Source organism: Dermacentor silvarum, chromosome 7, assembly GCF_013339745.2.
Source record: "Dermacentor silvarum isolate Dsil-2018 chromosome 7, BIME_Dsil_1.4, whole genome shotgun sequence".
Classification (NCBI taxonomy): Eukaryota; Metazoa; Arthropoda; class Arachnida; order Ixodida; family Ixodidae; genus Dermacentor; species Dermacentor silvarum.
This window is the reverse complement of record NC_051160.1, coordinates 53,532,217-53,545,342: the sequence shown is the minus strand read 5'-3', so window position 1 is coordinate 53,545,342 and position 13,126 is coordinate 53,532,217. Positions and strand designations below refer to the sequence as shown.

The 13,126-nt window shown below is 46.9% G+C and overlaps 1 protein-coding gene across 1 annotated transcript in view; it reads left to right on the top strand.

Annotated features, from left to right (window-relative positions):
• Positions 1 to 2,432: 2,432 nt before the first annotated feature.
• Positions 2,433 to 13,126, top strand: part of LOC119458030 (uncharacterized) — a 31,863-nt gene continuing 21,169 nt past the window's right edge. Inside the window, exons 1-4 of the mRNA XM_037719822.2 lie at positions 2,433 to 2,665; positions 3,156 to 3,289; positions 8,300 to 8,385; positions 9,193 to 9,470. Of these exons, the coding sequence (XP_037575750.1) occupies positions 3,213 to 3,289; positions 8,300 to 8,385; positions 9,193 to 9,470 (441 nt within the window). The 5' untranslated portion in view covers positions 2,433 to 2,665; positions 3,156 to 3,212. The remainder of the gene's footprint in view (positions 2,666 to 3,155; positions 3,290 to 8,299; positions 8,386 to 9,192; positions 9,471 to 13,126) is intronic.

Below are 13,126 nucleotides of genomic sequence, written 5' to 3'. Positions count from 1 at the left end.
TCAAGAAAAGAAATGCAAGCGACGCAGATGACATTATTGATTGTCGTGGGACAAGGTAAGCTCCAAAGGGTGAAAACTTTTTTATGCGGCTGTTACAAGGTGCACTTTTGATCGCGATCAAGCCCGATCCGGAAGTGGATCCAGTCGTGAATGGCTCCTTTGCGCAAGCTGTGCGAGGGAGCCTATCGCATTCAAGAATTTCGATCCGGATCGGGCTTGATGACGATCAAAAGTGTTCGTGTGACACCGGTATGTTGGCGCGCTTTTTACACGATTTAAGTGCACAAATTTAAATATATCTTACATTCTAAATTATGTTTACATTATCTGGGGCGTCTCATGTCCCCAAACAATAATCATCCGTCTTGTTTGCGTTTTCTTTATTGAAAACTCTGCGCTCGTGATTTAATTTCCTGTCAAGAATGATATGTCACCCTGATAATGAGCATGCCGTCGTCATCGCGCAGCGTCATAAAGGAAATGCACGGCAGATATACAGTTTGCACCCTTCGGGGCTTATCTGGTCCCCAAACGATAATCATCTATCTTGCGTGCCTATCTACCTTTATTAACGGTGGGTGCCCGGTACTCACAGGTCACAAACGGCATGCGCGTTATCAGCGTGGCATTGCATTCTTGACAGGAAAGTAGCGAGCGCAGTGTTTTCAAGAAAGGAAACGCAAGCAAGGCAGATGGCAATTATCGTTGTGGGACAAGATAACTCTCAAAGGGTGCAAACGTTATATATAAGAGTGTAGATGACCGTTATTGTTTGGAGTACAGTGTACTATAAATAAGAGTTGTTCTGTTCTATAGTACACTGTAGTTTGGGGCAAGATATGTAAGCCCCAAAGGGTGCAAACTTTTCTTAGAGTGTATCTATGAAAAGTGTTCTATATACACCTCAAATGCGGTTGTCCTACACTCTTAAAAAAGTTTGCACCCTTTAGGGCTTATTTTGTCACACAATAACCGCCATCTCTTGAGCGCCTTTCTTTCAGGACCACTCACTCACTTACTTTTCCAGTACTTCCAGGCATAGCCTCCTCGATAAACGAGGAGGCTATGTTCCAGGTCACGAACGGCATGCGCGTTATCAGCGTTAGAGCAATATATCGACAAGAAAGTACCGAGCGCAGAGTTTTTCAAGAAAGGAAGCGCAAGCAAGGCAGATGACGATTATTAGGCAGATGGCGATTATTATTGTGTGACATATACAGGTAGGGTGGCTAGAATTGGTGGCCCAATTCTAGCCACCCTACTATAGGTGCCCCAGCTATCATGCAGCACAATTAAAAAAAAGAGGAACGGCGTTAAGCGAAGGAAACCTAGTGCGTACTGTTTACAGTACAGTGGAGTAGCCGCCAGTAATTTTTTCGTTACTGAGATTTAATTAGGTAATTGTAATTAATGATCTAACTGGAGAAGTACTCTTAATTATCAAAGTGTCAGTGAGAAAATTGTAGAGCAACATGAAAAACTCCCGATACAGCTTTCTGTCGCTCAATCTGTGCTACATAAATGTGTTTTTCCGAGTGTGAAAGAAGCCCGCGAATACACGCAGAATTCCCGCACGACTGGCCGCTCGAGGCACTTTGTGTGTATTCGCGGGCTTCTTTCACGTATTGGCTAAGCCTTTAGCGCAATTCGAAAAAGACAGGGACGTGACAGATGCACAGGACAACTGTCCTGTGTCTCTGTCATGTCCCTGTCTTTCTTTAATTGCGCTAAAGGCTTAGCCAATATGAGGAAACCACCGTGAACCAACTAGCCCAAGGATCAGCCTTGTTGAACTTCTTTCACGCTCGGAAAAACACTGTTTGGGGCTTCCCTTTTCCCTCCATCAGTCAAGTTTGCACCCTATTGGGGTTTATCATGTGGTCAAACAATAATCAGCTACCTTGCGTGCATTTTTTTTTTTTTTTTCCCTCCCTGCCCGTAGTACTTTTAGGTCACGAACGGCATGTGCGCGCTGGAGTACTTGCGGAAGACCGTTCCGATTCTGGACCACGAATCAGATCGACTAGCGCTTGAGCACTGGAAATATGCAGAGTGAGAGGAATTTGACTTAAGAGGCGAAGACATTGATCCCTACTATAAAACACCTCTTCCAGGAAATTTTAGCGTTGACACAGCAACTTGAATCCACGGTGGTGCTTTAACCTTTCATAAATTGCGCCCGGGCTTCTCGCCGATGGCGATGCGGCCCGGGCATCGAACATAAGGGTTTTTCCAAATGATTTGACAGCCTACAAACCGTCACGTTGACACTCGCGTTGACAGTACCGATTGTTTCAAACGAAACTCGCATTAAAGCTCATTCGAAAGAATGACAGCTTCCTGATCTCTCACGCGGCAACAACAAACCAGTGGCAGCTCAAAAAAAAAAAAAAAAAAAAAGTGTCGGCCTCTCACGTCCTTCGCGCTGTTTCACCGTCGCGCCGTTTGCGTTCGCCGTGCCACCTAGCTAGGCAAACACAAACACCCCTGCTGCTATGCTATCAAATACGTGTTTCTCTTGCTGCTGTGATCGGGAGCGTTTCTCAGCTGGAGCTTCCTCTATGTCGTGCTGTCAAAACTGCGATTGTTGCGAAGGGGCGCACCTCCGGTGAAAAAGTACGCATCGCGTCCTTTGCTTCGCAAGCCAACAGTGCGAAGACGACGCGTAAGTTGCGTGCTTCTTGTGTTGACCGCTCAAACACGCCGTGCCGTCGCTGTCGTGCGTTGAACCGCGAGAACCACTTGTTCGTATGCATGTCACACTTCGATGTTGGCACCGTCCCACGTCCCGTTTGTTTCCTTATGTTTCTGTCTGTTCCGCGATCAGCCCCCCACACCTTCTTGGAATGTTACGCAGGGCAATCAACCCACTCTTGACCGTGATCATAAAAGCGGGCCGAAGGGCTGTGATTAATCGCCGCTATCCGCGCCCAATTACGACCCACTACATGCAGCTTGCCGAAAGTAGGTGCTGCGCTGCTTGTTCGCTGATGACGTGCCTTGAAAGAGCTGCTGGTTCGGCGAACGACCAACAGTAAACTTGTGCTACTCCATCGGTAAACTATTTGTGTGCCGCGTGTGATCTCTTTCCGTTTATCTCTGCCCGCCGGTGTGTCCCGCCGAACACCGTGTTGACGTTTTCTTTCCGCTTTCAGATTGGCGGTCGCTGACTTGCCCGTATGCCCCAGATGAGTTTGCCGGTCGTTCTGTGAATGGATCGAGCGGCTTTGCGAGTCTCGGACGGTGCGTCGCACAATCACGAAACACCGCCCGATGATTCGAGCCTGAGGTAAGCGAGGCGGCGACGATTGCTTTGCCCTTGGGGCGGGGAAAACGGAATCGCGCGTGGTGTTCCCTCTGCCGTGTTGACGTGTTTGCGCCCGGTATGGTTTACGATAGTTGAAAAAAAAATAATTAAATAAATCGTCGAATGTGTAGCTGTTTTGGGTCGCACGTGTTTTTGCGCCACGGAACCGTAGAGCCGTTCAACGTCGCGGCGCCGACGACGTGGACTCCTATGTGGAAGAGTACTCGACGGGCGAAAATTACGATGGCAGCTGTCATATACAGCATGTGCTGCGCGTGGGAGTGAGTGTTGTAGTCACGAGTCAGGCTGTAGACGCCCTGCTCGGAGCTTTCACGAGTGCCTTTGGACGCGGGTAAAAGCTTAGTTTTTGCTTAGTCGAAATGCGTTACATCGTGCACCTTTATATCGCTTTCAAATGTGATATTCCCTGCGAGCCGGGAACCGAAACAGAGCCTGCGTTGTGTCAGTTTCTGTTAATTAGTTGCAGTTTTGCATATACTCTACTGCACTTAATGTTGGCAGTGCATATTTTTTTATTGTCAGCGTTTGGAAACATTTAAATCAACTTAAGATGTGACTTGAGAGCAGTACACTTTCATTTAGGAAGAAAGAGTGTACTAATTTTGCAGCTTGTTGCTACGCACTCTTTCGCTCTGTAAGTACAAAAATAATTATTTGGCCAGCATGAGATCAACAGGTCAATAGTGTGATAACCAGATGTCTCGCCTGAGTGCGGTTTGTCTGTCAACCAGCTGTGCACCAGGTGGGTGAAATGTAGGCCATTGTACTACCACTCATTCTGCCTTTTCTTGCTTTTGCCTCTGGCAGTGCACTAGTTTCCTAAATTTTATTTTTGCTGCCATTGCTGGAAGGTAAAATGCCATTGCAGCCAGCATTCTACATTGCCTATAAGAAACTGCCTTTAGGTGTGTCGCATAACCAAGGTAATTGATTGTCGGACCACCTGGTAACAGGACTGATCTTCATGCTAGTGCTCAATATGGCTACGGGCTAAACCGGTCATTCCAAAGCACATGCTCCCGTGCCTTGCTACCCAGTCAGTAAATGATTGTGGCTAGCATGCTGGGGGTGGCGGTGATAGTGGTCCACTGCTTTGCTCGTATGCCCACATATGACTCTTCCTTTTCTTAGAGTGAACTGTTATCACAAGTTCAGGCATTGTGGTGGCCTCGCAGTTTCACTGTTGCGAGTGGTGTGCCCAGCCTGTGACGGTGTCATTCTGGTCCAACAAGGGCGGTGTGTTTTGAGGTACCTCTTAGAGGTATTTCCTCATGGGATACAAGGTCTGTTAGAAAAGTATCTGACCTTTGGCCGAAGAAAAAAATCTGGCATAATTGGAGCGTTCGAAACCTAATCACCCTCAAAGTAGTCTCCTTGGGACTCCACACACTTCTCCCAGCGGTGCTGCCATTGTTGGAAGCATTCTGAGAAGGCCTCTTTCGGAATGGAGTTTAGCTCAGCTGTCGTTGCAGCCATAATGTCCTCTCTTGTCTAAAATCGCGCTCCTTTCAATGGCCTCTTGATTTTGGGAAACAGCCAGAAGTCGCAGGGGGCCATATCAGGAGAGTAAGGAGCCTGTTGAACTACAGGAGTCTGGTTTTTCGATAAAGAAGTCTGAATCAAGTGCGAGGAATGTGCAGGAGCATTGTCGCGATGGATGCGCCAATTTCCTGTTGACCACAACTCCGGTCTCTTGTGCCACACAGCATCACGTGGGCGACGGAAGACATTCCTGTAGTACTCTTTGGTGATTGTTTGACCCTGTGGTGCGTACTCGTGGTGTTCCACACTGCGGGAGTCAAAGAAAGCAGTCAGCATCACTGTTGATGGCTGACCGGAGCGTGGCTCGCTCTCCACTGATGTGCGGCCGTCTTGAAACCGGTTGTACCACTCCTTAATCTGTGTGCTGCTCATAGCATCGTCGCCGAAAGCCGTCAGAATCCACTTGGCTGTCGCCCAGTTTCTGGCAAAATTTGATGCAGTAGCGTTGTTCCAGTTGCTCTGTCATTTTCCCTGCAATAAAAAAAAAACGACGAGAACACTGCGCACTACCCCACTCAAGTGCTGCGTCCAAGCGACTGACGCTATCGGCAGGCGGGAAAAAATTCATGCATGCGCACGAAGGTTCAAGGTTGGCTGATGCAAGCACGCTTGTTTTATATCCATCAGGTGTTCGCAAAAAAATAAATAATAAGGTCGAATACTTTTCTAACAGACCTCGTATACACATTGCCTTTAAATGTGTGCTCAACATATGATCTCTAGGCTCCTGTTCCTTGCTGCTGTGCCCCTTGCTTTATGTAGACAATGGCACCAGGATGCGAGGGTGCATCCTGGTGCCATCTTCTTTCCCTGTACCCGATATTTACTATACTCTCTGGCTTCTCGCTAACTTCTTAGCTTGATCTTATGCCGATATTAGGACTTGTAGCTCCAGTTGAATTCCAGCAGCCCTGGAATCGCAAGGACATTTTGTTTTCAACCTGCAACACATTAAAAGTTGTCCGGGCAGTGTTCTTTCAGGTCCAGAAGGTCTGTGATGCCAAGAGAGCTTCTGCAATGTTGCTCGACTTACAGAGCATTTTCTTTCATGGGAGCTGTTTGTATGGAACTCTCTGTCTCCCCATTGCCTTGGGAATAGTGTGAACTTGAGCAACCTTTTTCACTCCCATCCCCTATAAAATTGTTTTAATTCAGTCAAACTAGACTGGTGCTTTGCCTGACTGAAGCACCTCTGCGATGCCAAAGCGAGCAAACAACTGGTAAAAAAAAGAAAAAAAGCTTGGCGTCCTATGTTTGTGTTGCTTGGACCTTGTCCAGTTGGAACAACTTCAAATAATGCTCAACAGAAATGATGTAGGGCTTGCCTTTATAAAAAAAAGGAAAAAGGAAGGCCCGTACTGACTACTTGCCCCAGAAGGTCAGGAACACATGTATTAAGTTCTGCTTCGTTTGGAAGCTAGTGGTGTCTCACGCAGGTCGGACATCTGCTTATGAAAGCTATGATGTCGCTATTGAAGGCAGGCCACCAAGTGGACTCTCGTGCTTGAGCCCCGGACCTCGCACTACATTGGTGACCAGTGTGTACTAGCTGAAGCACTTCCTGGTGTAGACTTGGTGGAAGTACTAGTCTTGAGCCTCTGAGCAAAAGTTCTTGTACGCCAAACAACTCCTCAGTCACACTGGCATATTTGCGCACTCGGAGTCGCTGATTCCGGCCACTTGTTTACCAATTAGTGTAAGGCCCAAGGCATTGACGCGTCTTTCTTAGGCTCAGCTATGGTTCTATTTAGCATGTCAGCATATGGGCCGGCAGTTGTTCAACTGTCAGAAGTTCGTACTCCTGTACTACTGAAGCAAGGCTTTTACTAAAATTTCAGGCTTCCATGAAAATACTTCTGCATTATGCATGTGCTTGTCTGGAACATATGCGTAACGCTGAAGTAATGTAATGCATTTTAAGCAGGATATGCCCCAAAGGGTGTAAACTGTTTTTAGTGTGCAAGTTTGCCAATGTTTTTTGAGGAGAAGAGAGGCACTAAAGGTTTATGGTCAGTCTCTATGTGAAATTGCAGACTTGGCGCTGAGCCGTGCTCCCTCAAGGGCTGCAGAAGATAGCGCCAACCTTTCCCTTTCCCTCAAGAACCACTTATCATCATCATCATTGCAGACTAAACACATACATCCGAAAGTGGCCACAGGCCCACGTCACCGGAAGGGCTTTCTTCTCAACTTGGGGGCATATTTCTCCTCCGGTGGTGACTTTGACCTTGAGGAGTAAGCTACAGCTAGGCAATTCACTTCATTGTCAACTTGTAGACATACTGCGCCCAACCCAAATGACGATATGTCTTGTGGGGTCTCACTCGCGCTCTTGGGACATAGGGACGACAACACAGTAGTGCAAACAAACAAAGGGGCATTTATTGCACCTTTCATACACTAATGCACGCTAGCCGAATTACTACCAATAGAACATTCACATGGGCGCGCGACAAATCAAGGAAGTCCGACTCACCGTGACCGGATAGCGAGCAAATATGTTCGCCCCATGCTACGACACCATCGCCTAGTCGTTCATGCATACGGTCACGCGAACGGTGGCACGTTCAAAGGATCCGTGTTCGTCCATACTGGTGCCCTGCTCCTAGCCACGCGAGACGGTCTCGCGAAGCGTGGATTGGCGCACGCGCGGGACGTCTGCATCGCTCACGACCCCAACCCGAAGAGGAACAACCTTCTCCCTGTTGCGCCCGTGTAACCCTCCACCGTGCGGCGAAGCCGGATTACAGGAGACGGGAGCCATGCAGGGAAAACAACATCAGGGGACGCGTGGTAGTCGCGCATCCCCACAGTCTGCTGATGTCACCTGAGGTTTCTGAGGGTTGTAATAGCACGGAACTGGTGTTGTTGGTAAAGCTGCCTTGATGTCAGCAAACCGTCACTTTTGTGGCTCTTTCCAGTGCCAACTGACATCACTCAGTATAATAGGTCTCTCGAAGGCTTGATTATCCCACCTAGTTACCCGCTGTCATAGCACAGTCACTACAGCGCTGTGCTGCTGAGCTCGAGGTAATGGTTTTATTTTCGTCCACAACGGCTTCATTTTGATTGGGGTGAATGCAAAAACGTTTGTGTGCTTACATTTAGGTGCATATTAAAGAAGCCCAGGGAGTCAAAATTAATGCGGAGTCCCCCACTACATTGTACCTCATAATCATATCCTGGTGTTGACACGTAAAACCCCAGAATTTAATTTGTCTAATCAATTTATCAGCAAGTCTTGGGAGGAACTGTGCTCGTATGACCACATAGGACAAGGCGCATATGCTTGTGATTGGTCTTCCATCTGTGTATAATTATAACATGTATAAATTTTCAACTTTTACAGTTCTTTTTCTCCGTGTTTTCCGTAAAGATACGATATTGTGCGATGCATTCACTGGTGACTGTGCCTTAACTTCATTACAGTACATCCTCGAACGAAAGTGCCGGAGCAAAACGAAATCCCCCTGCCAAGCCACCCCGACGGCGGCACTCGGTCACATCGTTAAAAGGTTGGTACGCTTAAAAACCTGTCGTGATGAATCGGCTTTCCGCAGTGCACAATGCTAAGCGATGTCAGCAGAGAAAGGCCATTGCCACTTGACAATGCTTGGTGCTCTCATTGGCATGGAACACCCTCATTAGACTTCAATGTCATTAGGGCTCATTTTTAACCAGGGAAGATTTTTCAGAACAAGGCACCAGACGTGCATGGGCATGTCTTGCCTGAGCTTTGCAATAAAACCTTGCAGTGAGGTTTCATTATGCTAGAAGTGTGTGATGTAGAATCATTGCCATCTGTATCTTAGTAGCACTAATGAGCAATAACATGCTGAAATTTCCACTGACATCTCTCAAGCGTGCACATAGTTGTAATCTGCCATTGAGCTAGAAGCATATGATCCCTCCTACCTGCCTTTCCCTTGTTCTTGTTTTTTAAGGCTCGATAGATTTACATATATTTACCTATGGTAGATAGCATAATGCTGCTGCATGGACTATATTTTTTGAAGAAGTGGACATTGCTTGCACAAATTCTGTGTTGCAGTTAGCCAATCGGCTTAGTACTTACTTTGTTGTGCATGTCGCAGTTGTCAAATTAAAGCCCCTTAGTGCTCGAGCCATGTTCATTCAGTAGGATTCTATAGACTTAAGTTTCGAGGTAACCTGTCACGAGAATCATTGTGAAGTGCTTTGGTGTTCCACTTCATGTTTTCTCAGGAAACATTCGTAGCAGTGCATGAAATGCCCAGGTATTTTCGGGATGCATTTTGGAGGCGAGCTATGTTTGTACAACATTCCTGTCGAACTCTTTCCAGACACGGAGTCGTACAGCAGCCTCTGTCGCCCCTCGCCAAGCACCACGTCTGGTCGGCAGGGGCGTCGCAGTGACGGCGACCCTTGGGCTGAGCACGGCCAGTGGATTCTCGACCCCCCGCCAAACTTTGGCGGTGGCACGCCCCCTTGCTTCTCGCTGAGCTATGGGGGTGGCCGTGGTGGATGTGGTGGTAGTGGCACGCCGATGCCCGACAGCCGAAACGACTTCCGCTCTCTGCCCCTCAGCGTTGCACAGGAGCGCAAGCTGTGCCATTCAACGGTGAGATTCGCGGGAGTTTGCTTGGCATTATGAATGAGCCAGAGCTTTAGTCTGGGGGGAATTATGTAGACATTTACCGTATTTACTCTATTCTGATGCGTACTCTATTGTAACGCGCACCCCTGATATTAATACCTGAAGAAATTATATACTTACGTTGGGCAACCTTACAGACCTTAATCGCATTTGCACATGCCGTGCTCAAAATGCAAGAGATTAGACTGCTAGTCAAGCTTTTGTCGAAGGTCAGTCTGAAATCGACTGCGTGCTCTTGTGTGAGTGAAAACCCCACTCTACGAGAAGGATTGCTTGTAATAATATATATATACACTGTTGAAACGTTGATGAATAAAAGCAATCACACTTAGGAGAATAAAGTTGCCCTTGATATCAGTCGAACAAAATTATCAAAGTAACATGCACTCATGCGCATCTACCGTTGTTTGAGACATCCTCAAAACAGCCTAGATGTTGGATCGGAAAATTACACATGAGAGAAGCTTCTGTGTCTTCGCTGCTGCTGTCATTTAAAAATTATGTGGCTGAGTTGACCAAAGCACAAACTTTGCATCGTCTTGCAAAATTTTGCAAATTCCAGAAAATCGGACGGCGAAGGCTTTCTGCGTCCGAAATTTCAGACGTTCTTATACATTATGTGGCTCTATGGGGTACGTGGCGGTGCCGTGAAGCCGTCCGAATTATCAGGCGTCTGAAAAATTGGTCGTTGACTGTACATTGTTCAAATTTTTGTTGCTGTGTTTATTAGTATAAGATTTTCAATTTGCCTTTATCATACAGGTTTTGTCCGCAAAGTAACGAGACTGCCTGCCGCTTGGCGAGCGGGATTTGTGGTGGGGATTCTAAGCTAAGTAATGCATCGGGTGGCAGTCTCTGACAGAGTCAAGATCTGAAGTGGCGCAAAAGCTGTTTTCAAGTTTTTGTCACGCCAGAAAACATCAAAAGTGGAGTGTTCGCTGGAGCAGCAGTACGCGCTTAAATTTTGCTTTCACCTGGGCAAAACCACATCCGAGATGCTTGCCTTGGTTAAGGAGGCTTACAAAGACGGGGCCCTCAGTGAGTTGAATGGACGGAAGACCGTTGAAGACATGGAGCGATCTGGACACCCTTCAATGAGTGGTTTGGATGAAAATGTGCCAAAGTAAAAAAATGGCCTGGACTCCGACCGTCGTTTGAGTATCACATTAATTGCCGAAGACCTCAACATGTGCAAAACAACGATTCACAAAATTATTTGTGAGAATTTGAACATGCGGAAGGTTTGTTGAAAATTGGATCCAGAAGTGTTGAGTGATGAACAAAAACGACGAGTTGACGTTTCCCGTGAGATGTTTGTGCAGTTAGAAAGGGAATGAGACTTTGTAGACGGCGTAATAACAGGCGACAAATCATGGGTGTTCCAGTACGACCCCCAAAAAAGCGCCAAAATTCGGAGTGGCACACCGCGAACTCCTCGCGCCCCAAGAAAGCGAGGATATCGAAGTCCAAGGTAAAGACAGTGTTAATTGTCTTTTTTGACAAGAGTGGGGTGGTCCACAAAAATGTGTACCTCTGGGACGAGCCGTCAATGCTGTGTTCTACAAAGTCCTTGAGCGCCTTCACAGAGTCGTCAAACGGAAATGACTGGAGATTGCCAACCGGGGGGGGGGGGGGGCTGGAAGCTCCACCACGGCAACGCTCCTGCCCACACCGCCTTCGTTGTGACTGTCTACCTGGCCCGGATAGAGGTTGCAACCTTGCCACAGCCACTGTACAGCCCCGATGTGAGCCCGGCAGACTTTTTCCCGTTCCCAAAGCTCAAGAGAAGCCTGAAAGGTCACCGTTTTGACGATGTTCCTGCCATCCAACGGGCTGTCACAGAGTCTATGAAAGAGGTTACAGCAGCTGACTTCCAGGGAGCCTTTGCAGCGTGTGAATCGCGTTGGCAGCATTGTATCGACATCCAAGGAGACTATTTTGAAGCATTTTAATGATATGTACTGATCGGATCAATAAGTTCTTTTTACCAGACCCAGTCTCATTACTTCATGGACAAATCCTGTATGTTCGCTGTAATAAATTTTAGTGTACAAACTTAGTCGGTCCCGTCTGTGGTTTGTAACCTTGGTACCCCCTTCTGCATGTTTCATTGTGTACCACTCTTTTTTTATCACTAATGAAGATTGTTTGATTGATTGATTGAAATTCAGACAAAGCTTTATTTTTCTAAACTCCCCAGTCTGCTGAAAATTGTGAAATCTTGCAAATAGTTAAAGTTCAGTCGTCGTTTGAGACTGTGCATGACGTTGCTAGTAGAAGTCCAACGGAAATGTTTGCCAGCGCGCAGAAAAACTGTTAAGTTGATTTATTTTTATAGGCACAGTAATGAAAGAGTTAAGCGTGACAAACTACATTAAGCCCAAAGATCTCCAAGTGGTCCAAATTATTCCAGAGTCCCCTACTACGGCGTGCCTCATAATCAGTTTGTGGTTTTGGCGTGTAAAGGACAAGAAGTGCCGAGGACAAGAGTTGTAGAGTGCCGAGTTATCTGTATATCAACACCCAGTGTGCCTTGTGTTTGTTCCACCTCTTGTGGTGTAACCAATCTTCCCAAAAAAGGCAGACTTGTCAGAATGCAAAATGTTCCTATCCGACAGGATAAATGTAATGCAATTTCATGGCCTCCTTGTGTGTGCATGCCATGCTGAACACGGGTTTCATGCTTTCACGCTTGCTATGCCATTTGACAAATGGAATTTGCTCCTTGCAAAGGATTAGCGCTTCAATGAGTTGCTTTGGTGTGATACCCGGAGAAACAGAATATCGTTAATGGGCATGAACATGTACACTTATTCTCAGTGTTTTATGTGCATCGCTCTGCTTTTGACATTTTGTATGTGTAGCCTAGCTATTCCAGGCAGAACTTTCTTTTAGTTTCTTTTGTTGCCCCTCAGTTTGAGCTAGTTGGTGAGTCATACTTCAAGAAAACAACGGCACAAAAGAGATGTAGATGAACACATACCGACAGGACATGCGCCTGGCTGCCAAGGGAAAGTGGCAGTAAGGGAAGCTATTGAATTAATGAGAGGCCATTCTGGATTCCGAAGATTGGGCCACTCACACATATGGTCAACAAAATGCATCCCAGGGATTGTTTTTGCCCGTGCTGGTGCTGCACTCCAAAGCGAAGTGAGAAAGCCATGCACAGAAAAGTGCCGTGGAGCTCACCAATCAGCTAGTGGTTGATCCATGCTCCCTGACATCCTGCAGCCAAAGAGGGTGAAGTAACTTCGTGTCGTGCCCGAGCTATCTAGGCCGTTAGATGGCACTAGCATAGCAGAGTTTGTGCCATATTTTGTAGTTGTGCGACTCTGATGCTGGCTCCCACCATTGCATGTGCGTCATGCGGGGAAGCTGAACATCAGAATACGTGAGAGTAGTGCGGTGAAGATTGGCATCAGGGAACGCCAGAGTTGAGTGTCCCTACAATAGTTAGTGTCGTTGTTATGGTGCTGCTATTCTGCTGTCTACATTTACGTATTACTGGAAGTATGGCATTGGCAATGAATCTAACTGAAGCTACCTTGTGCTATAGAAGTCTTGGCACAGGTTCTTTCAGTTACAGATTCATTATTATTGCTGAGGCTTCTCGTAGAACA